Source organism: Gymnoscopelus braueri, assembly GCF_963280865.1.
Source record: "Gymnoscopelus braueri genome assembly, chromosome: 4".
Lineage (NCBI taxonomy): Eukaryota > Metazoa > Chordata > Actinopteri > Myctophiformes > Myctophidae > Gymnoscopelus > Gymnoscopelus braueri.
The window spans coordinates 33,442,017-33,463,731 of NC_137605.1; the positions used below are offsets into that span (position 1 = coordinate 33,442,017).

General features: G+C 42.5%; 2 protein-coding genes across 2 annotated transcripts; both read left to right on the top strand.

Moving 5' to 3' along the window:
• Positions 1-2,152: 2,152 nt before the first annotated feature.
• On the top strand, positions 2,153-21,554 carry rad54b (RAD54 homolog B). The gene is made up of 16 exons (XM_080426312.1): positions 2,153-2,258; positions 2,646-2,822; positions 3,170-3,383; positions 11,288-11,536; positions 11,877-12,167; positions 12,493-12,655; positions 12,813-13,038; positions 13,529-13,615; positions 13,717-13,837; positions 14,043-14,182; positions 14,722-15,012; positions 15,244-15,407; positions 16,117-16,378; positions 17,307-17,373; positions 19,759-19,956; positions 20,213-21,554. The coding sequence occupies exons 2-16, from the start codon at positions 2,667-2,669 to the stop codon at positions 20,431-20,433; spliced, it is 2,850 nt and encodes a 949-aa protein (XP_080282438.1). The 5' UTR covers positions 2,153-2,258; positions 2,646-2,666; the 3' UTR covers positions 20,434-21,554.
• On the top strand, positions 7,026-10,812 carry fsbp (fibrinogen silencer binding protein). The gene is made up of 2 exons (XM_080426313.1): positions 7,026-7,712; positions 9,442-10,812. The coding sequence occupies exons 1-2, from the start codon at positions 7,306-7,308 to the stop codon at positions 10,001-10,003; spliced, it is 969 nt and encodes a 322-aa protein (XP_080282439.1). The 5' UTR covers positions 7,026-7,305; the 3' UTR covers positions 10,004-10,812.
• Positions 21,555-21,715: the final 161 nt, after the last annotated feature.

Consider the following 21,715-nt stretch of genomic DNA (forward strand, 5'->3'; position numbering starts at 1 on the left):
GCTTTCTCTCTCACTCTCTGGACTCTCACTCTCTCTCACTGGATGTGGGATTAACATGGATTACACTCTCCTCTTCGTTGATTGGATTACAGACTCCATGAATGACAACATCAGTGACAACTACAGATTCCCTCTTTGACCACCACCATAGAAATCAAAGAGCAATCTCTGGACCACTCCCTCCCTCTCCATCCCTACTCACCCTCTATTGTATCGGTAATCTTTATCTTTCTATATTTGTAGGACACATTTACCAAACTGCAAAATAAAGATAACAAAATAAAAATAAAATAAAAGCGTAAAACAAATAACAGCAAAAAGTGCAAAAGGTGTACTACTGCTTTGCATGCAATCACTTACTTGTGAGTCAGGTGCAAACATATCTGGAACTGTGTCATATAATATTCCACCAAAGGAAATTGACAAATGAAAAAAGTGATTTAAAATACGTTACCTTATGCTCAGAGGTGAATTCTAGCGAAACTAGGACCAGCTCTCCAAAAAGACATGATCCACATATCGCAACATTGACATTGTACTTTACTACACCGAGGTGTGTGTGTGTGTGTGTGTACAGTAGGCAGTGTTGCCAGATTTTGCGAGAGAAATAAGCAACCAGGTCTATGAAAACAAGCCCAAAAGAAGCGACTATATCCGACCCAACCCCAATCGGCTATTTGAAAAACTAAATATTAAATACATATTTTCAGAAGGGGGGGGGGGTCTACACATATACATATTAATTCGGGGGTCCTTGACATAATGTTTGAGAACCACTTTGTTTAATCAACATTAGGAAACAAGTACAAAATAAGCAACACTTTAGAAACAAGCCCAAAAAACCGCAACCCGCAACTAACCAATATTTACAAGCAACATTACAGAAAAACAAGCCCAAAGTCGCCTATAATAAGCAGACATGGCAACACTGAGTAGTGGGTTCAGGTCCAAACAAGCATAGCACTACGGTCCAACAGATGTAACCCAGTCTCCCGCGATGCGCAGGCGCGGGGATTCTATACTTCGTCGTACGATGGTGTCGCGCGCCTATCTGCAAGCGCACAACCAGAACGCGCCACGGCTCGCACCAGACAGTGGTGTAAAGTAACTATTCTAACTAAGTACATGTACTCAAGTACAAATTTGAAGTATATTTACTTTACTAGAGTATTTCCAATTTTCAATACTTTTAATTCTACTCCACTACATCTCAGATATTGTACTTTTACTCCACCACAATTATTTGTTACTTTGTAGATTTTGATTATTATTACAAAACATACACATTTCGACCATTTGAAAATAGCTGATATGCAAGGCAATGTGAGCTTGTAGATCTGCTATTTTTTACATTTTATACATTTGAAAACTTGCAAAATGGGACATTCTGCATAAGGAGTACTTTCTACTTTAAGTACTTTAAGTACATGCTTGTTTGATTGATTGATTGATTGATGTACTTTATTTAGTAAGACATGAGAACAACAGTAGGCCTACATGGAAGTACAAATTCACAATACAAGGTCTACTAAACTGGAAGACTCATGAAAGCACTGAGCTTGTTTAATATGAGATCCCCATGCACACCAATCATGATGACATATAAGAGACAGACAGATATACACACTACTATACAGAACGTCATACAATCAGCTTACAGGTTACTGGCATGAAGAGTGAAAAATATGTACAAGAGAAGAAAACAAATGGGGGGGGGGGGGGGGGTAGGTTAAGACTTAGACAGGGGCCATTTTCGAATTGCAGCCTCTTGAAGGTGTGTCTTTATGGCAGTTTTGAAAATGAGTAGGGTTTTATACTCCTATAGGCTACTCCTTTTGGTAGGGCATTCCACATTTTTGTTGAATAGCATGAGAACGAGTTCATTCCCTTTGTTGAGCCAAATCTGTTATACTTTTGTACTTTTAAGTACATTTTGAATTCCGGACTTTTACTTTTAACAGAGTATTTCTACATTGCAGTATTGATACTTTAACATAAGTAAAAAAAAAATGTGAATACTTTTTTCACCACTGACCAAAGTTTGTATATCAGATTTTTTTTTCCCCCGGCGCGCGACACCGTCGTACGACGGAATGGGGCTTGACTCTTGGCCCCGCCCCCTTCAGCGCGTCGTCGCTGACGCTGATGACGCTCAAAACAAAACTTCCGCGGGAGAATCATCGCGACTCCGAAAAGAGACACATCTTTTGTAATATTCTGTAACCGTAGAGTTATTTGTGACCCCGTGATAACGGCAGGTATGTGCAACATGTTCAAAATGCAGTGTCACTCAAACCATAACGTCGCTATGGCTGTCAATGTCAGCTTTGACTTGTTGCTAACGCGTTAGCTTGTTGGTCTAAAGTCACTTAAAGATGCCACACAGTCACAGTGGTGGAAAAAGTACTCAAATGCTTTACTTAAGTAAAAGTATCAATACAGCAATGTAGAAATACTCTGTTACAAGTATAAGTCCGGAATTCAAAGTAAACTAGTATTAAAAGTTGTCAAAAAATACAGTCATTGTGTGTCCATTATTTATATGACCATATGAATTATGAATTGCCAACAACAACAACAACAACCTGTCAGCACTAACAACTGTTTTGTCATTGTTGTCACTTCTTGCTCTCTTTGGGTGACAGAGTCCATCGCTGTCCAGCAGAATGCGCCGCTCCGCAGCCCCCAGTCAACTGTTGGGCAATGCGGCGAAAAAGCCCAGATTCGTGTCCCCTTGTGCGATGTCCGGACACCCCACATGTTCCACGGATGACCCCGAACCTCTTTCTCCCAAACTCAGTTCGGTCAACACACTGAATAAGGTAGTCCTGGCTGTTACTATACATTATTGCATCCTGCGATTCACCTGTCTATCACTCTACTGTTTCATATTATCCACTTGAACCCCAGCATCTATATTCTGGGGGGAACATTAGCCAAAAATAGCTGATCAACAAGCTTATACCTATGCTATTTGAGATTTGGTATAGATAAAGTATATAGACGAAAACAGCAGTCCAAGTACAGAGCCAACTTGTCCAGTTTACTTAGTCTAGACTCTAGAGGGTTTTATTTCACTCTGATTTCAAGTTGTCCTTCTTCAACTGGCTGAAGCCGCTGGACTTCTCTGTGTATCAATCATTTTCTCTGACTCACACTGTTTCTTCAGGTCCAGAGGAGCCTAGCAACACCAGTTCTGGGTAAAACAGGTTACGATGCCCCAGCCCTGGCTGTGAAGTCCCTTTCCAGCACTATAGCTGCTCCAGGCATCTCAAGGGCTCTGGTCCGTGTGCTGAATGCTGCAGAAAGTAAGGAGAATGAAGTACAGCCAGAATATCCTCATGCTATGACAGGAGAGTATGCAGATGACAACGCAACAGCAGGTGAGACTGACATACATGGATGTGTCTTTTTAAAGGTGATATTTGGTAAAAACAAAAAAGTTTTTAATGTGTTAAAAGTTAAAGCTCTGTATTCTGATAGTAATCATTGCTGTAGTGTTTGTTCTGTAATAGTGGTTTCCCCATATCTCCACTACAGCTCTTTAAGCCGAAAACATATTTTCTGGTGGGTTACCGATTTCACCCAATCAGGAGAGAAGAATTATCAGCTTCAATGTGATGTGACAATTCCGAATTTGTCTGCTCTGCTCTTTTGTTTTGTTTTTTTGTTTATATAGGCCTAGTACATAAGTACTGTATAATATACAGTACTTAAAGGTATATCGGGCAGGCTATAGCGCTTCACCTTTGTGATGAAAGTCATGTCCTGGTTTTCACTGAGTGTACATTGCATACTGAGGATTTGGTGGCCCAACAAGATCTCAAATGTAGAACTGTGGATATGCATTAAACAGGAGCAAATCAACACACAAATCTAATTTAGAAAGTGGGGATGGATTGGCCATACACTTAGAAAGGATCCGAGTAATATAGCAAGACAAGCTCTGGACTACAATCCTCAAGGCAAGAGGAAGCCAGGGAGACCCAAATCCAACTGGAGGCGGTCCACACTTGGTGAACTGACCAAGACGGGGACCTCCTGGCAAGAAGTAAAGAACATTGCGCAAAGGAGAGTGAGGTGGAGATCCATGGTGGACGCCCTATGCTCCCAAGGGGGCCAAGAGGATTAAGTCAAAGTACATTGCAATCCATTGGAGGCCCATGCTGGTGTTTTGTAATTACTCTTTTGTCAGGATTGTCTCAGGGCTGAAAGTGTTGGGGTGTGCTTGTAGGTGACCGAATAGTGAGCCGACCACATAATAATCTCACCGGAGATCTGTGTTGCATGTCCTTCCTCTTCTCTCTACCCTAAGTTTCCTGTGTCTACTACTGTATATAGGTTCGAAAATGTTGAAGGGGAAATAAACTGGTCACCAACAGTGCTGCCTTCAACAGTTGAAGGTTTCCGAGTGTGCCTATTTTATATATTTATCCTTATTCTCTATGAATCTCTAAATATCTCTAAATATTTAGGCAAGCTGGTTAGTGAGTTAGCCTAAACAGTCTCAATTTAATGTATATAGTGATATGTAACTCATAAGCTGAGTCTGCATATTTACACTTGGCACAGCACTTTACAGAGTAGTAGACTAAATTCTCAGAGTGGATCATCCTGGAAAAAAAACTCTACAATAGAGGAGGGGCTACTATTCTACTAGTTGACTGGAAGGGGTTAATCAATCGCTAGATGAACTGAAAACAGACAAATTCAAAGGTGGCAACTTACTTCAGCCTCTTTTTGTGTGAGCCACATTCTTGTCAAACAGTGAGATATTCAGTGAGTTTCTTACAGCTGCTAGTTTTGTGTTATTAAAGCTATACATAAATGAGAAACAAGTTATTTGATGATTTTACAAGCAAGACTCAAATCATGGATGCCATCCACACCAGCATTCAACTAGTAGAACAACAGAAAACAAGAGTTGACAGCATTGTGGTAAAAGGGGATGTCATGCTATATTTGTGCAGAAGTTATTTTTTTGCACAATGTTAATTTTATATTTTACATCAATTTATGGCCATAATGCACTACTCCCCAGATAGTCAGATTTTATATTATATAAATATTGTATACATTATTGACTTATTCTGTTAGTATTATTCAAATCAGATATAACATAAATCATTGTTTTATTCTGTTAGCATTATTCTGATAAGCCGTTTATAACAAGACTTACAAGTGGTCTTACCACTGGCAGTGGCTGGTGATGGCAGATCTCTCCAGCAAAAGCAAATCTCATCTCCTGCCCCCATAGTGTCCTTGAAATCACCAACAAAGATATTGCTAAAGAAGTAGTTTTTTGCTGTTACTGGTGTTTTCACCATACCATTGTGAAACTGTTGGGGGAATCGAACTTAATTTATGATTTGCATTAGCATTAGCAGGCACCAGGATGTCCTGTAGTATGCAGTGTATTTCGAAAATGCATAGCTTGACAGCATGTTTATTAAAATTAATAAATAAAAATGCACTGGCTAGAAAACTCCATTTCTATATGGTTAATGGTTTACATATAGGCTATACATGCAATTCCGTGGCATTCTGACTGTTACACAACTTAACCACTTGAACCCCAGCATCCGTATTGTGGGGAATGCTTTCGCTGAAAATATCAGAAAACTTCTGTCCGGAGTGGACTTCAGTTACCCATATGGGGTTTAAGTGGTTAATGAATGTATCATGGCCGACAGTGATGATTGGTTCAGGATTCAGAATTACAATAATGATGCCAACGCTCAGCTAGTCTTGTGTCTTGAATGTCATTGTTACCGTTTTTATGCGCAAGTGAGGCTCTGTTCTCACTCAGTCAACAGTTTATCTGCACAGTACACAGTACACACCGTGTTCCGACTGCGCTGGGCGCGCACACAAACACACACACACACACACACACACACACACACACACACACACACCTGTAAACTCCTGCACTGCACGAGTGCATATTGAGACGTGATGAACAGAACAATTATTACTTACGATAGGCTACTTAAAACGAACGGCCGCTATGGTGATATTATCTATCAATCCTGACACGTATACGCATTATTAATATATTTTTAATAATTAATATTTGAACAATGTGATTTATATTACAATGAATCTGCACATCACCCTTTCGTTTTGGTGCAAACGTGCATGCAGATCGTATTAGCAGAAGTCGGAACAGAAGATCGATTGAATTGAAGGAATAATGACAGACAAATGCATTAATTTTTTTTTCTTTACGTAAAATGGCCCCGCGTTGCAGGCTAATAATAACGCACAACATGCAGTGTGTGTGTTGAAGCAGACGGTGTGTGTGTGTGCGTGACAGCAGGTCTGTTATGTGGGTAGTGCAGCGGCAGCGCGGGGCAGATTAGGACTGTGCTCAGGATCAGTGAACCTCCTCTCTGCTCTTCCTAGAGCAACTAGTGCCGATCTCTTCTCTAACAACCTTCCCAGTAAACGCACTATTCTAGTCGCTGAGCTCAGTGCTACGTTCACCGGTGACGTAGTTAAAATAATTGCATTTGTATGAGCGACACCGGTTTCGCTTTTTAGTTATGTAAAAAAAATAAAAAATACGATTCTGCACGGCCGGGTTTGCGCTGCATGCGCGCGCGTTCACGGCTCCCCTCCCCCCACTTAAGCCAGCGCTATTTTCTAACTGGTCTCATACACAGAGGAAATAGGCTGTCTCCTGTCTGTTGACCCGGAGCAAAGCATAATAAGACTGTGTTTAAACAGTGTTTCCATATATGTGCGCAGCACACCAATTCTGCAGTCCCTTGTGTTGATATTTGTCACAGTGCAGTGTGCCTGTGTGTGTGTGTGCCTGGTGTGGGGTTTACAGAGACCGGGCTGTAAGTAGGTCGGGCTGGGCTTAAGCGGCTTAGCTACGTCAGCCTAAGCTGGGAGGAATTCATCCAAAGCCCTCCGCGGTAGGCGGGGGCCTAAACGAGGCTGGCCTAGTTAAGCCTGATTCTTATTGTGTGCACACAGCCTGTTTTTTTGTTGTGCAACCGCAGCAGAGAGAAGACCAGGGTTGTATATGTCTCTGCATATGTTGAACATAGAATGTGTTTGATCCAGACCAGAACAGAGTAGGACAAACCAGAGAGGACATGAGAGGTGGGTGACAGACTAGTATTAGCCTTTATCACCGTGGACAAAGAGAAGCACAGAGAGAGAGAGACCAGTAGGAGAGAGCAAAGTAAAGGACAGGAGGAGAACAGTAAGGAGACAGCGCTGGACTGGGGTGATTTAAAGGTGCCTGCAAAAGGCCCGGGTTCATTCTGGTTTGGCCCGCAATGCTCTAAGATGGAGTCTAGTTCCGTGTTCCTGTCCAGCATGGTGGGCAAGGCTCGCTCCTCCAACTTCACCCTCTCTGAGAAGCTGGACCTGTTGAAGCTGGTGCGGCCACATGTGCGCATCCTGGAGGAGCACACCAACAAGCATGCTGTCATCGTGGACAAGAACAAGTGCTGGGAAACTGTGGCAGATCAGTACAACGCTCTGGGAGGGGACAGACCCCCACGCACGGCACAGGGCCTCAGGACCCTCTACAAGAGACTGAAGGAGTCAGCCAAGCAGGAAGTGATGCAACGGAGACACGCCCAGCCAGAGTACAGAGGAAGCATCTCTGAGCCAACCAGGAGAGTGATGGAGATGATCCCTCACTTGTTCCACCATGTGCCCATCCACGATAAAGACCAGTCACTCCGCAGGTATATCATATCAACACCTTCCAACACACACTAATAGCAACTTTTTCAAACTGTGAGGTGTGACTGAGTGAAGTGATTACAGGCTGTTTTAGGTTCCAATAGAGCTTGTGAGCCAAGCCAGAGAAGTACTAGAAAGGGGAGGGGCTGCTGTCAGAGCTCCCAGTCTCCCAATCAAATTACACCGTCTCTCTGTATAATAGGTAACCGACAACTTGGCACCTAGGATGAGTGGGCACCTCTATGTTAAATTGGCTATTTTTCCCAAAATGTAAAAAAAATAAAGAATTTGGAAAATGGTCTTAAAGGTAGGGTAAGTGATTTACCTTGGTTAAAATAAGTGTTAAATAGCTCTATATTGTGATAGTACTCATTGCTATAGAGTGTTTGTTCAGTAAAAGGAGTCTCCCATGTCTCTCCAGCTCTTTATTAAACAGAAAAAGCATTTTCAGTGCTATCTTCTGATTGGCTTAAATGTTGTCACCTACCTGAAAATGTACTATATTCTGTTTATTAAAGAGCTGGAGAGACCCCTGTAACCGAACAAACGCTCTGTAGCAATGATTACTATCAGAATATAGTACTTTAACCTTTTAACAAAAAATTAAAAAAAATTAAATTAAATTAAAAAAGTAATGTAAGGGATTTGAACATGCTTGAACATTTGACAATCAAGGCCTAATATTTCTACAATTGCTACAAAACCTGTATAGCCAGTAATTTTGGTCATAAACTAAAAGTTGAAGGGTAAATATAAGTCTGATAATGATGTACAGTGTATGTTCAAATCATGTATATACTTTACATTACTTAAGACCATTTTCCAATTCTTAATCTCTTTTTACATTATGGACAAAAATAGCCCATTTAACATTGAGGTGCCCACTTTTCCTAGGTGCCAACTCTTCCTCTTCCTATATATGTATATTATGCTCAAAAGGAGTGGACAAAATTCTGCGACTGTTTTATTGAGCACCAAAGTCTGACGTAATTTACACATCCTACCTGGTTTGGGTTTTCCACCCCCGTTCTAAATCCCCATAGACGTCTTTACTATCGCGTCAAATAAGAACTGTGTTCCAAAAATAAACAAATGATCGGCGGTTTGACTCTTATGGATATGAAGCATCAACTGACGGTGAGAAAACGATAATGTTACTTCCGCCGAATTAGTGAAATTTTCGCCAGAAACAGACTGTATCAAATATAAGTGACTGGCTATCATAAACGATACAGAACCTCCTCCCTGACAATATCGCCGAGACAGTTTGTTTATTTTTGGACCACAATTCTTATATGAGACGATTCTAAGATGACCCAATGTTATTCTCCATAGAGAAATTACTTTACGAATCAGGGGATGAACGAGTGACGTCAGTACTTCTGTTCTCTATTACACAAACATTTAACGCTTGTGTAATGAACACAACCACAAAAACTTTTATTTGTGTTCTTCAAACATACTCATCAAATAAAACATGTTTTCAAATGGAAGCACCGTTAGCAATCTATTCAAACTTCAAATTCCAGTCACAGTTACATATTAATCCTTAATCCATCTCAAGATACCCGATGATGAATATTAATCATGCAGTAGCATGCAGCTGAAATTCTACTATTGCATGAAGAAGTCACATCATACTTTACATACAGCACATACTTATAATTGCATAATACATTGTAATATCATTGGTAACATGGCTTTGGTTTATCCTTGTTCCTGCATCTCCAGGTTAATATACAGCAAGCATAACTCCCCGAACAAGCCTCCAGGCAGCAGCTCCTCTCTGACTGATCTCCAGGACTACCCGGCTGGGGTTTCCGTCGCCCCCCACGAAGTGGTCCAGCTGGACCCCGAGGAGGACGTTAAACCGCCACCCGACCTCCCCATCCTCTCCACACCCATGGGCCCGGGGTTAGAGGACGGTCAGGAGTGCCACGGAGACGAGCAGGACTTGAGCAGCGTCCAGGAATACGACCCTTCCCTGTCTCCCACCGCCTCATCCGTCAACATCCCCCTCTCTGCTTCCCCGCTGCCCTTGCGACACGACCTTTACCCAAATGACATCTACCCCCACCACGAGGCGGACAGGTACCACCGGCCGCTGCACCTGGCCAAAGAGGAGCACGAGATGGTTCTGGCCAATCACAGGAAGGTGGGCATCTACTTGGAGGAGAAGAGGGAGGGACTGAAGAGGAAGCAGGAATTGGAGGAGGAGCTTCTGAGAACCAAGATCAAAGTGGAGAAACTAAAAGCCGCCAGACTCAGACATGGACTACCACTTCCTCTATAGTCATGTACACACACAGTCAGGATTTAAATATTAAGACTGTTTAAATCAAATCAGACAATGTTTTTGGAACTTGGACCCCTTTTCATTTTTTATTATTATCATTATTATTATTATTTTGTGCCTGTTCAGGTATTGCAGGGTGCAGCTAATCAATGAGCTTACATACTGCTCTCTCTTAATGCATGTTAGCATAACAGAGTCATTCATTTCTGTCATTTCATAGACTGTTGACACGTACAGTATATGTATATGTGAAAGTTGACTTAGTAGTCAACATGATCACAGACTCATCAAAATACAAATTAGACAATTGTCTATGTAATTGACATCCATCTAAAATTGTGGTGTACTGCATCTTGTTCCACGCAGTTCAGATCATGTGGGTTAAAACGTACTGTTATCTGACATACAGTACCCCCTAGAAAAACAAATGTACACAAAAAGGACATATAGACTTTTTACACTGTTGGACAGTAATATAATGTGCATTTCAGAGGCTGGTATCAATTGAAAAGGACACATATCAGGACCAATACTGATGTAAAAAAATGAACAGTGCTGGTTCTTGTATTAACGTTTTCAATCACACACATGGCATCTTAGGTGATGCTCCTACAAAGCCTTCTTGCATTCCTAACAAGGAAATAATCCTGTACTTTGGGATGCCAAAGCTTTGGGCTGAAAGAGTGTAACGGTCTTTACTCTACTACTGCAGAGATGGACAGTTAAAGCAAGACGTTTGTGACATTATTGTTGTTGTTATTGACAGATGTGTGATAAATGTGAATGTCAATGTGATTGTTACTGTGGTAAATGAACACTGATGTTCTCTGTCCTGTCTGTGTTTATACATTCATTTATATCTATTAAAAAACAATTTTACAAATTCTGCATTTTGGTTCATATTTATTAAATTTAAAACTGACCCCTCCAATGAATGTATTTTTTCCCCTGTGTCTAAATCATAACCCTGAAGCTGTGTCTAATAATTGTTCTGGTAGGGATGAGCATCCCTAAAACCTTGTTTAACAGGGCTTTCTGGTTTTATGGAAATGGTTTTCCCAACATTCTTAAAAAGAAAAAAAGGGGGGGGGGGAAGTGTCACAAAACATGCACTTTGAGGAGGAAATGTGGAAATACACATTGAAGTCTTCTTGAGAATGGGTATGAATAAACTTCCATAGATGTAGAGCTGTGTAGTCTTTCTTGGTGAACCAGCGACCTCTACTGGGTTATATGTGGACTACACATTAAGTTGACTGCTACTGTATCTGTGTGTTCCAGAAGTTGGTTGTTCCCCTCGGCTGAGTGTTGGCTCCCCTCAGACCCCAGTGGTGGCGGTGGGGCCATCCTCTGGTGCTCATACAGAGGGCTCATTGTCTGGCCATGGTCAGGATGGTGTGTGCTACTTCAGTGTGGTGTGGTGTAAGGCCAGCCAGAGGAAACATAAGCGCTGGGAAGGAGACGCTGTGCTGATAACCAGAGGACGGACTGCCACGCTCAAAGACATGGAGGGAAAGGACATCGGCAAAGGTGCCCCAGAGAGACACAAATACTATCTAATAGTTAATGTTACGTCTTCCACCCAGCATGTTAGTCCAGTGGTTCTCAAAGTGGGGTCCAGGGAACCCCAGTGGACCTTGATTGGGTTCCAGGGGGTCCCCAGCAATATGAGTTAATATAATAATCAAAATCACCTCAATTCAGAAAACTTCAACACTTTTTACACTCACTGGCTATTTTCACTTTTTTTCTATTCAATTTGGAAACATGAGGGTCCATGGCCAAACACATTTGGGGGTTCTTGACATTTAAAGGTTTGAGAACCACTGCTTTAATTTGTAGTGTGTGTGTGTGTGTGTGTGTGTTTTAGGTACTGGGTACAAGGTGTCGCAGCTGGCCTCCCTATGTGAGGGAGAGACGCTGAAGATTGGTGGAAAGGAGGTGGAGGTGATGGGGGTGATAACTGCTGAGGACTATGCCACGGGACGTTGCTTCCAAGACGTCCATGTGGAGTCGAGTGTGGACTCGGCTCCACCCCCCTCTCGACGCTTGGCAGCCAAACCCTTCTGTCGCCCAGCGTCTTTGGGCAGCGCAGGACCACCAGAGGCTAAAATACAGGAGAAAAAGTCCTGCAAACCCTGCCATAACCCTTTAGCTCCAGGTATATACTGTATGTTTTTAGATACTGTACACAGTACATGCAGGATGTAATTTCTACTCACTTCCTAAGAGTGCAGGTTGTTTTTGGACTGTGACAATGAAATTAATTAAATGTTCTGAAATTCTTTGCAAAATCTCATTTGTTGTTTAAATAGGCAGTCCACCTCCCTTTTATTTATTGAAATGTAAGATGGTAAATGTATAGAGGAGGCACAAGAGGAAGTCTTCAGGCCAGCAAATTTGTGTGTGACTGTGTGGAGGCCAGTGGCTCGCAGTTTACATTTACATATGAACTTTTAAAATCCTCATTGCGCCTGTCCCTGTAGGTGCTTTGGTAATGCCACGGCCCTCTGCCAACCACCAATGGGCTCATAACAAGTCAGGACTTCCTGTGGTTGATGTTGTGGTTGACCCCCATCTGACCACTCACCTCCGACCCCACCAGAGAGAAGGCCTGCTGTTTCTCTACGAGTGTGTCATGGGGATGAGGTAATAATACAACGTGACTTCGACACTATGTCTGCAACACTGGATTTGAATTGATGAATAATCAATTCATTGTAGACCTTGTTTTTGGGAAGATAATAATTTTGTTGCGCCCTCGGACCCATTAAATGTGTCATGACAATTGGTGTGTGTGTTTCAGAGCCTCTCATCGCCACGGTGCTATCCTAGCGGATGAGATGGGACTAGGTAAGACCCTGCAGAGCGTGGCGTTGGCCTGGACGTTGCTAAAGCAGGGGCCGTATGGCGGGAAACCTGTTGCCAAGCGTGTCCTTGTGGTCGCCCCCGGCAGCCTGGTTCAGAACTGGGGAGCGGAGTTCAACAAGTGGCTGGGCCGTGAGAGGATCGGTGTCTTCACTGTGGATCAGGTCAGGATATAGAAGTATAACCAGTGGTGTAAAGTAACTGATATTGCTACTTTTACTAAGTAAAATATCTGAGTACTTCTTCCACCACTGTATAAGTATAAGTATAACCACTTTGTCGTACGCCAATGTCGCATGCTGAAAATAGCTGATCGCGAGCTTGTAGATTTGCTATTTTGGGCACGCGACCCCGTCGTACAACGGAGCATAGCACTTTAAAATAGCCTTGTGAGCACTTTAATCAGTAACATCCTGTGGTAAAATATTGTTTACATACTGCACTCCAGTGTAAGTACTTCTTTAATCATTAAACATAGCATAGAGTACCTATGGGAGTTAAACGACACAATTTAAGTGCTTTATGCTTGCATTGTGTTCTGTCACAACACCCTTGATAAGATTAATACATTTTTGTTTTGTTTTATATATTCTCATTGTTTATTCAGAGATTATATGTTAATAATCGGTGCATATAAATGGTCGGTATGTGTAGGACCACAGGATCGAGCAGTTTGTGGCTTCTCCGTTACACAGCGTTCTGGTGATCAGCTATGAGATGCTGCTGCGCTCTCTAGAACAGGTATGTACGTGGTCTTCCGCTCTCACCCTGTTGTGTTGAAGTTGTGTATGTGTTCACAACACATCACCTGACTCCAGTTTGATACGAGTTTGCCTTTTCAGGTGCAGAAGCTAGAGTTTAGTCTTATCGTGTGTGATGAAGGCCACAGACTGAAGAACAGTAACATTAAGACCTCGTCTGCCCTCAGTGGGCTGAGCTGTACATGCAGGGTCATTCTGACAGGTATACACACACACACACACACACACACACACACACACACACACACACACACACACACACACACACACACACACACACACACACACACACACACACACACACACACACATGCAAATATACTCCTTGGTACTTTAAGTGTAAGATACTTGTCTCTCTGATTGCTATATGGATTAAGGTTAATTGTGGATTTTGTTGATTTTTTAAGGTACCCCAGTACAGAATGACCTGCAGGAGTTCTACGCCATCATAGAGTTTGTCAATCCAGGGATTCTAGGGTCAACTACTGCTTACAGGAAAGTGTACGAGGAACCTATACTGCACTCCAGACAACCCTCCTGTACAGAGGTACTGCTGTCTACAACCTCAAGACACAAGCTCAGTTACAAAGAGGACCATAACATAAGGCTGGCCAAAACTCGAGATACTAGATCTTTTTTTTAACAAAAACAACATTAAGGTTCAGCAGATCCACAACTAAAAACTGTGAGAAGCTCCTGGGCCAACCAGGTTTAGGGCAGTCTGACCCAGTGCCTCTCCTTAAACTAAGAAATAATGCCACAAAAATAAGATTACTGGACTCCCTTCCCTGAAAGAAACAAGAAGCTAAACTAAGCTAAGTAAACTGTAAAAAGGTCTACTGTCCACTGTGGACCGTACAACAGATTTTAGGTGTCGAGTTGTGTCCTAATCTCAGCAATTAGGAACACCTGTAGAACAGATAATAAATGGAACAAGGGAACACAGCAGACAATACCAGAGTTATCATGCAACATTTACATGCCTCTAGTATAATATACTAGAGGCACATATTATGTCTACACTTAACATATAAACATTTACCCAAGATTGAACCGGCTCTCATGGCCGTGTCTCTCTTCCATCAGGAGGATAGCGTTTTGGGGGAGGAGCGGGCTGCCGAGCTCTCTCGTCTGACCGGCATGTTCATCCTGAGACGGACCCAGGAGATCATCAACCGCTACCTGCCCCCACGTCTCGACTGGACGCTGTTCTGCGAGGCCTCTGCCCTGCAGCGAGAGCTGTACAAGCACCTCCTCTCCCACCGGGTGTTCAGGGCCTGCCTTCAGGGCTCCACGCAGGTTCACACACACTTAGCCTGCATCACGGCCCTTAAGAAACTCTGTAACCACCCAGGCCTGCTCTACTCTACTTTTAAGGTACACTCATTGATCGTAATTGACCTGAATATACAAGCATGTAGCTTAAGTTCTATTATAACTGATAGTGCTTTGTTAATGGACCTACATTGTTACGCGGTCATTTACTGGATTATTAACTAACTGCTGTTGTTTCTTCCCATTGGGTCAAGGAGGTAGATAGTAGAGGTAGTAGTTTTGTAGCTGTGTTTTTGAGATTTTGCTGTAAATACTGTGTTCATGTGCATTTAGGAGAAAAGCAGCAATGGAACAATTGAGAGTTCTGTATATGAGGGAATGGAAAGTCTTTTTCCAGAGTCCTACACCTCGGGTGCATTCAGCACCGTGGACTCCGGAAAACTACTGGTTCTATCAGACCTACTGACGGCCATAAGACACTTCAACCCTGCAGACAGGTGGTTATTTGTGTGTGTGTGTGTGTGTGTGTGTGTGTGTGTGTCTGTGCATGCGTGCGTGTGCTGAGTGTCCATGACTGTTGTTTTATTTCTGTGTACACAGCCATGTTTATCAGGTACTTCATGGTTTTGATAGTTTTTATGGTCCTGGGTTCTGTATTTATCTAGTACATTGGAGGAAAATATAAATAAATAGGAAAACAGTTTGTCTTAATTAAAGGAACTTTCAAATTAAAGTGCTGTATTTTACTAAATCAAAGTTGTTTTTTTGCTTTTTTAATATACGATACTTGCATCGGTATTGTACATCAACCTGAAGTGTAACAGAAACTCAAGCTGAAGTGGCATTAGCAAAGTGTGAGGCCAACTCAGTTCCCTCTGACACTGTTCACTAATATTTATGTTCTTATGCAAGATGTCCGATCATCTGTCAGAACTATTATGTTAATCATAACGCGTTGTTCCAATGTTCACACAATTAAATCGTTAATCGCAATTATTTGAGTGACGATGAATCGTCAACTTAAATTTGCCATCTTGACAGCCCTAGAACCGAATGACATTCGGTAAATATTTGCGCACCAAACCGTGGGTGGTGAACCGTTTGTTACGGATATTTGAGGGGGATACAGTTTCACCCCTAGTGTTTATGTGGTTTGGTCCATACTGTACGTCGGCAGACGTAAAGTTGTACCGTTTCCTCCCGCAGGGTTGTCGTGGTCTCCAACTACACTCAGACACTAGATCTGCTGCAGGACCTGTGTGTCCACCTGGGCTACACCTTCTGTCGCCTGGACGGACACACCCCCACCATCCAGAGACAGCGCTTGGTCGACAACTTCAACAGCCCCTACTCCCAGAACTTCCTGTTCCTGCTGAGCTCCAAAGCTGGAGGGGTGGGCCTTAATCTGGTGGGGGCCTCCCATCTGGTGCTGTATGACATAGACTGGAACCCTGCCAATGACATTCAGGTGACAGACACAACACCTACAGTACTGTGTATGTACAATGTATCGTGGCTGTCGTGTGGAAACCTTGTATATATGTCTAAAACGGTTACTTTTCAGGAAATGGGGAAACAAAAGAACCTGTGTTCCGATGGATCCAGTTATTATTTGTCACAAGCTCTTGTTAAACCCACACACTCAACCACTTTCAAAAATATCAAGATAGCTGATCTACAAGCTCCCGTGAGCTTGTAGATCGTCTATTTCTGCTACTTTTGTGTGACTTTTAGGGCATTCATATACGAAAGAAAAACATAAAAAGTTGAAATATGGAGATGGTTTCAGCCCGACAGCAATGATATACTGCATGTACTGTATGTACTGTACACTTTGTTCCAGCACTGAGTGACTGGATCTTTGCCTTTAATCTGCACTCTGGCTTGCTTGGTCATTAACATGTGCACTCATATATTCATTCATACACACACACACACACACACACACACACACACACACACACACACACACACACACACACACACACACACACACACACACACACACACACACACACACACACACACACACACACACACACACACACACACCCTCATCCATGTGCATGCGCACAACAAACTCTCACTGGACACATTCACAGAACATAGCATAATCATGCACTCTGGCTTGCTTGGTCATTAACATGTACACTCATATATTCATTCATACACACACACACACACACACACACACACACACACACACACACACACACACACACACACACACACGCACACACACACACACACACACACACATTCCATGTGCATGCGCACAACAAACTCACACTGGACACATTCACAGAACATAGCATAATCCTATGCATGCATCTCCACCAGATGGCACTGTGTACCTGGTATTGCATTGTCCTCTGCAACACTGCTTGTGTTTTTAGGCCATGGCTCGAGTATGGAGAGATGGACAGAAGAAGACTGTGCATATCTACCGTCTCCTCACTGCAGGTGAGAACACGTACACACACTTCACCAACATGAACATGAACTTGATTGCAGGGTGAACCCTGCTGATTTGGTCATCCCATAGCCTTTCTTCAAACACCTCCCTCATCCCCAAATTGTCCAGTTGCTTTAGTTTTTTGTCTTCTTTTAATTTTCCCCTTTATTTATCATGCCAATTCCCAACTTTCCCCAATCCCTACACATGTGTAGCCCCTGACATTTTTTGCCCCTACAGTTGATTATTTAGGAGAATGTAGACGTAATGCATTCAGATGAACACACTGACCTAGTTTCTCTCCCTGCTCAACCTGACCAACCTGTAAGAATCACTAGTGCAGTGACAGAGTTCGCCCTCCCCGCCTGGTTTCTCAGCCATTAACACGGCAATCATCATCCTATAATTCTACAAAGCTCTTCTGCCCGGTTCTCCTCAGTGGCTGGAGCAATTGATCTGAATTTGCACACAGCCATTGACCATTACCATTGACCATTACCCGTTGGTAATGGTTACACAGCCATTGACCATTACCAACGGGCTTCGCCTTACCAGCGAAGCCCGTTCTTCACTTTCCCCGTCAGCTGTTTATTAGCGTTTTTGTGTTGCTGGCTCCCGGGTTGCCAAAGCATGTGCGTACAACAAGCGCCGGTGTTGCCACATCCATGAAACAAGCGGACCATCCGTGAAACAAGCGGACCATGACGCACTTTGGGTGCTCATATCCCCCGACGGGTATGGTCTAGTTGTGTTAATTGGAGTGTCTGGCCAAGTTGGATGAACCGCAGAGGATTCAAAACCGAGGTCTCAAAACCGAGGTCTCAGCTGTGGTGGGCAGGAACTTTACCCATACACCCCCCACTTACTTTATACTGTAGCTTTTTTTTTTTTTTTATACTTTTTTTATTGGAATTTTTAGTAACATGATAAACACATCAGAGTATAAACAACTATAAAATATAAAACAAGAAAAGACAATGACAAATAATTTGGTATGAATTCAAATAAAATATACAACATAAAAACAACAACAAACAGTTATACAGACAAACAAAAAACAGAACAACAACACACTCTTGCTCTCATACTTTCCCTGCACAGATCTTTTGTAAAAAATCGTAAGAAAAATAAAAACACTCCAGTTCCTTTTCTTTTTTTTAAATAAGTTAACCATTATGTAGGAGGGGTCAGCGTGCACTTAATGAAGTGGTCGATATACTGTAGCTTTTTAACCACAGTACTATTTTTTTGACTCTGTGTTTCTTCAACACAGGGTGCATAGTGCCCCCGCCCACAATTTGGATGCGCAGCCAGGCGAATGGACCTACTGGGTGGTGTTAAGCCTCTGAATTAGTCGTGGGTGTGATTTGGGCGTTACTTTAATTAAACCAATTTGAACGGATTTGGAGACAAAAACCGCATTCGACCATAATGGGAGCAGCATTAATAAAGTGATATAATGATGCCAGGAGACAGGGGAAACATTACCAAAACATCACATGGAAACAACAGGTGTCAAAACGCAGTGGACGTGCTGCTGCGGTCCTCATGCCCAAGAGACATTTGTGATATCTTGGGATATCAGTTGAATATTTACATGCTCATTATCAGTTAGGTTATTCTTTTAAAGTGCATATTAAAGCATCCATTTGGCTATGGATTACCAACAATACAGGTAGGCTATTTGAACACATAAACAGATTTAGGCGCGCTAAACACGGAGATAAATGCATTTATTTTTCTCTCCCTTTTCTCTCTACCTCTCTCTTTCACTTGCATTTCACTTTGCATTTCACGCCATATCCTTTGACTGACTGGTAATAACATCATATTTGATACACCAAATTAACAGCCACACATTGCTGATTAGAGAGAACTTAATATTATACAAATTAGTTCAGAATTGGGTGTGGGACAGATGGATAGATTTGTTTGAAATGGAATGGCAGGCTAGCTGCATTACGTCAGCCAACTATATTGTCTCTTTATAATTACCTGTTTACAGAACGTTATCAGTGTGGACACTCACATCATTTATAGTTATGGTTATCGTGCTTAGTGTGAACGGCCTGTAGGATGTAATCTCCTCAGACTCTTATAGGATATAAGAGTCTCTCAGAAATTGTTGAACGTGTGAGTGTTGTGTTGAAATTGTATGGATTTTGATTACTATCAGTGTGCGTGCATTGTGAACCACCTAGGCAAGTGATGCGCTGCGTAAATACTAAGGAAACGTTTGTGCCCTGCGTTAAGACCACACCTCCTTTTAAGACCAACACATCCATGAGCTCTAAATTGGCACAAGATCATTTTATATTTAGACAATGGGGGCGCAATTGTTAACAAATGTGTGTGCATGTGTTTGCTCGCGTGCGTGCGTGTTTCTCACCTAGGTACCATTGAGGAACGTATCTTCCAAAGGCAGGTGTCCAAGCAGGGGCTTTCTGGAACTGTGGTGGACCTGGGAAAAGGGGCGGATCACACCAGCTTCTCCTCCAATGAGCTGCGAGATCTGTTCAGCCTGACAGACACACCTTGTCTCACTCATGACCTCTTGGACTGCAGCTGTGAAATGGATGGGTCAGCCCACGGTATGCACACACATACACGTGCCAATAATATCTAAGAGGGAATCAAATTTGTGACGAAAGTGAATCCCACTCAGGGGGAATAATTTAGGCAGATAAACCGTTATTGAGCTGCCTTTGAGCATCATGACGCATGAAACACAGTCAGCATCAAGCAGAGCTCGTTGGCCATTATTTTGGCTGTACGGTGTGCACAGGTTGTTGCTAGGAGCATAAAGCTTACATGTATCCCTGTTTTCTTTTTATATCCTTTTCTCAGCGGTTGAGCTAGAAGATGAGCCGGCCTCTAATAGGCCCTGCCAGCTGGGTCGTCAAGCTGAGCGCGGCGGTTCAGCACAGAAGCACCTGAGCATGTCAGAGCTGATGCAGTGGAGACACTTCAGTGGTGACACAGACACCTTCAGAGACCCCTACCTCGACCACGCACGAAACCACATCACCTTTGCCTTCCAGTCCACCATCTCTCACATAGATGAGTAAAGGCTCATTTATACTTCGTCATACAATGAGTCACGTCCGCTTGACAATTTGTTAATATTCACAGAGCGACGGCATCGCACCACGAAGTATAAATTAGGCTTAACGCACACACACACACACACACACTTGACACAGGCCATTTTAGGATTGACCGTGGAACCATCTACACCAAGCACTTGTTGCATGTGGTTTGTATGCGCGATGTCTCTGTGTCATCTCTCCTTTTGACTCAACGCACAACAATGGCTGCGCATAATGATTTCTGACAAGAACCACACAAATGGTTTCAAATGACACCCATGTTGTTGTTTTTTCTGTTTCTGTTATTTCTGTTCATCGCTGTGTCCTTGTGTTCTCAGTGGAAAGTGAGAACTTCTCACTTTCCACATTAATGTTACGATGTAAGAATTGTCTGAAACCACTGGAGAAACCATATCACTATAATTTGTGTAATAAATTTGCTATATTCATACGGCTGATAGTGATGGGGCCAGTGGAAAGAATTCTTGGTGGCAATGGAGAGAATGCTGGTTTGTTTGTGTGTGCAGCGATGTTTGTATATGCTAGCGTCTCAGTGTTAGCAGTTTTTTTACAGTATGACCATCAAAATCTCAGTGGGTGTATAAGTGTCTCTTCTGCTTCCATCTACAGTCATATTTATTGTGTTAAAAAGAAGATTTATGCTGCTCCCTGATATGTTTTAGACACAGAGCATAACCAGTATGATGGGAATGTGTATACAACTCATCACTGAATGTAGCCGGCCTAATATGTACTAAAAGACTGCATAGTTAGTGTGCCATCCTGGGCAAAACGTACAGCATAAAATAATTAACCTGAACTGAACCTCAGCACTTTTTATTATTTGTATGTTTGTGTATGTGTATCCCTTGTGTAGAGAGTGAGTCACTTTGTGTTTTGGATGTAGGGCAGACCACCCTGTTGTTTTGCGCTACACCCTGTTGTTCTTTTCACCCTCTTATCACACAGCTGCTGCATGGGAGTTATACATTTGCACGTGTTCCTTGAATTCACATGATTCAGTCCGTAACTTGGTCTGGCAGATTGAATAGTCTCCAGTGTAATGTGTTTTTACACAAACAAGGTAATGATTACACGTTGTTGGGTAAGCCTGTTGTATAATAACTCGGTCTCATTTTGTATATCATTCTATAGTATATCATTCAGTTCTGACAGGAGAGTACATCATACAGTAGAAGCCATGTAACCTAATCATTTTTTAGATGATGAGAAGCGTGTGAATGATGTCTCAATTACAAAC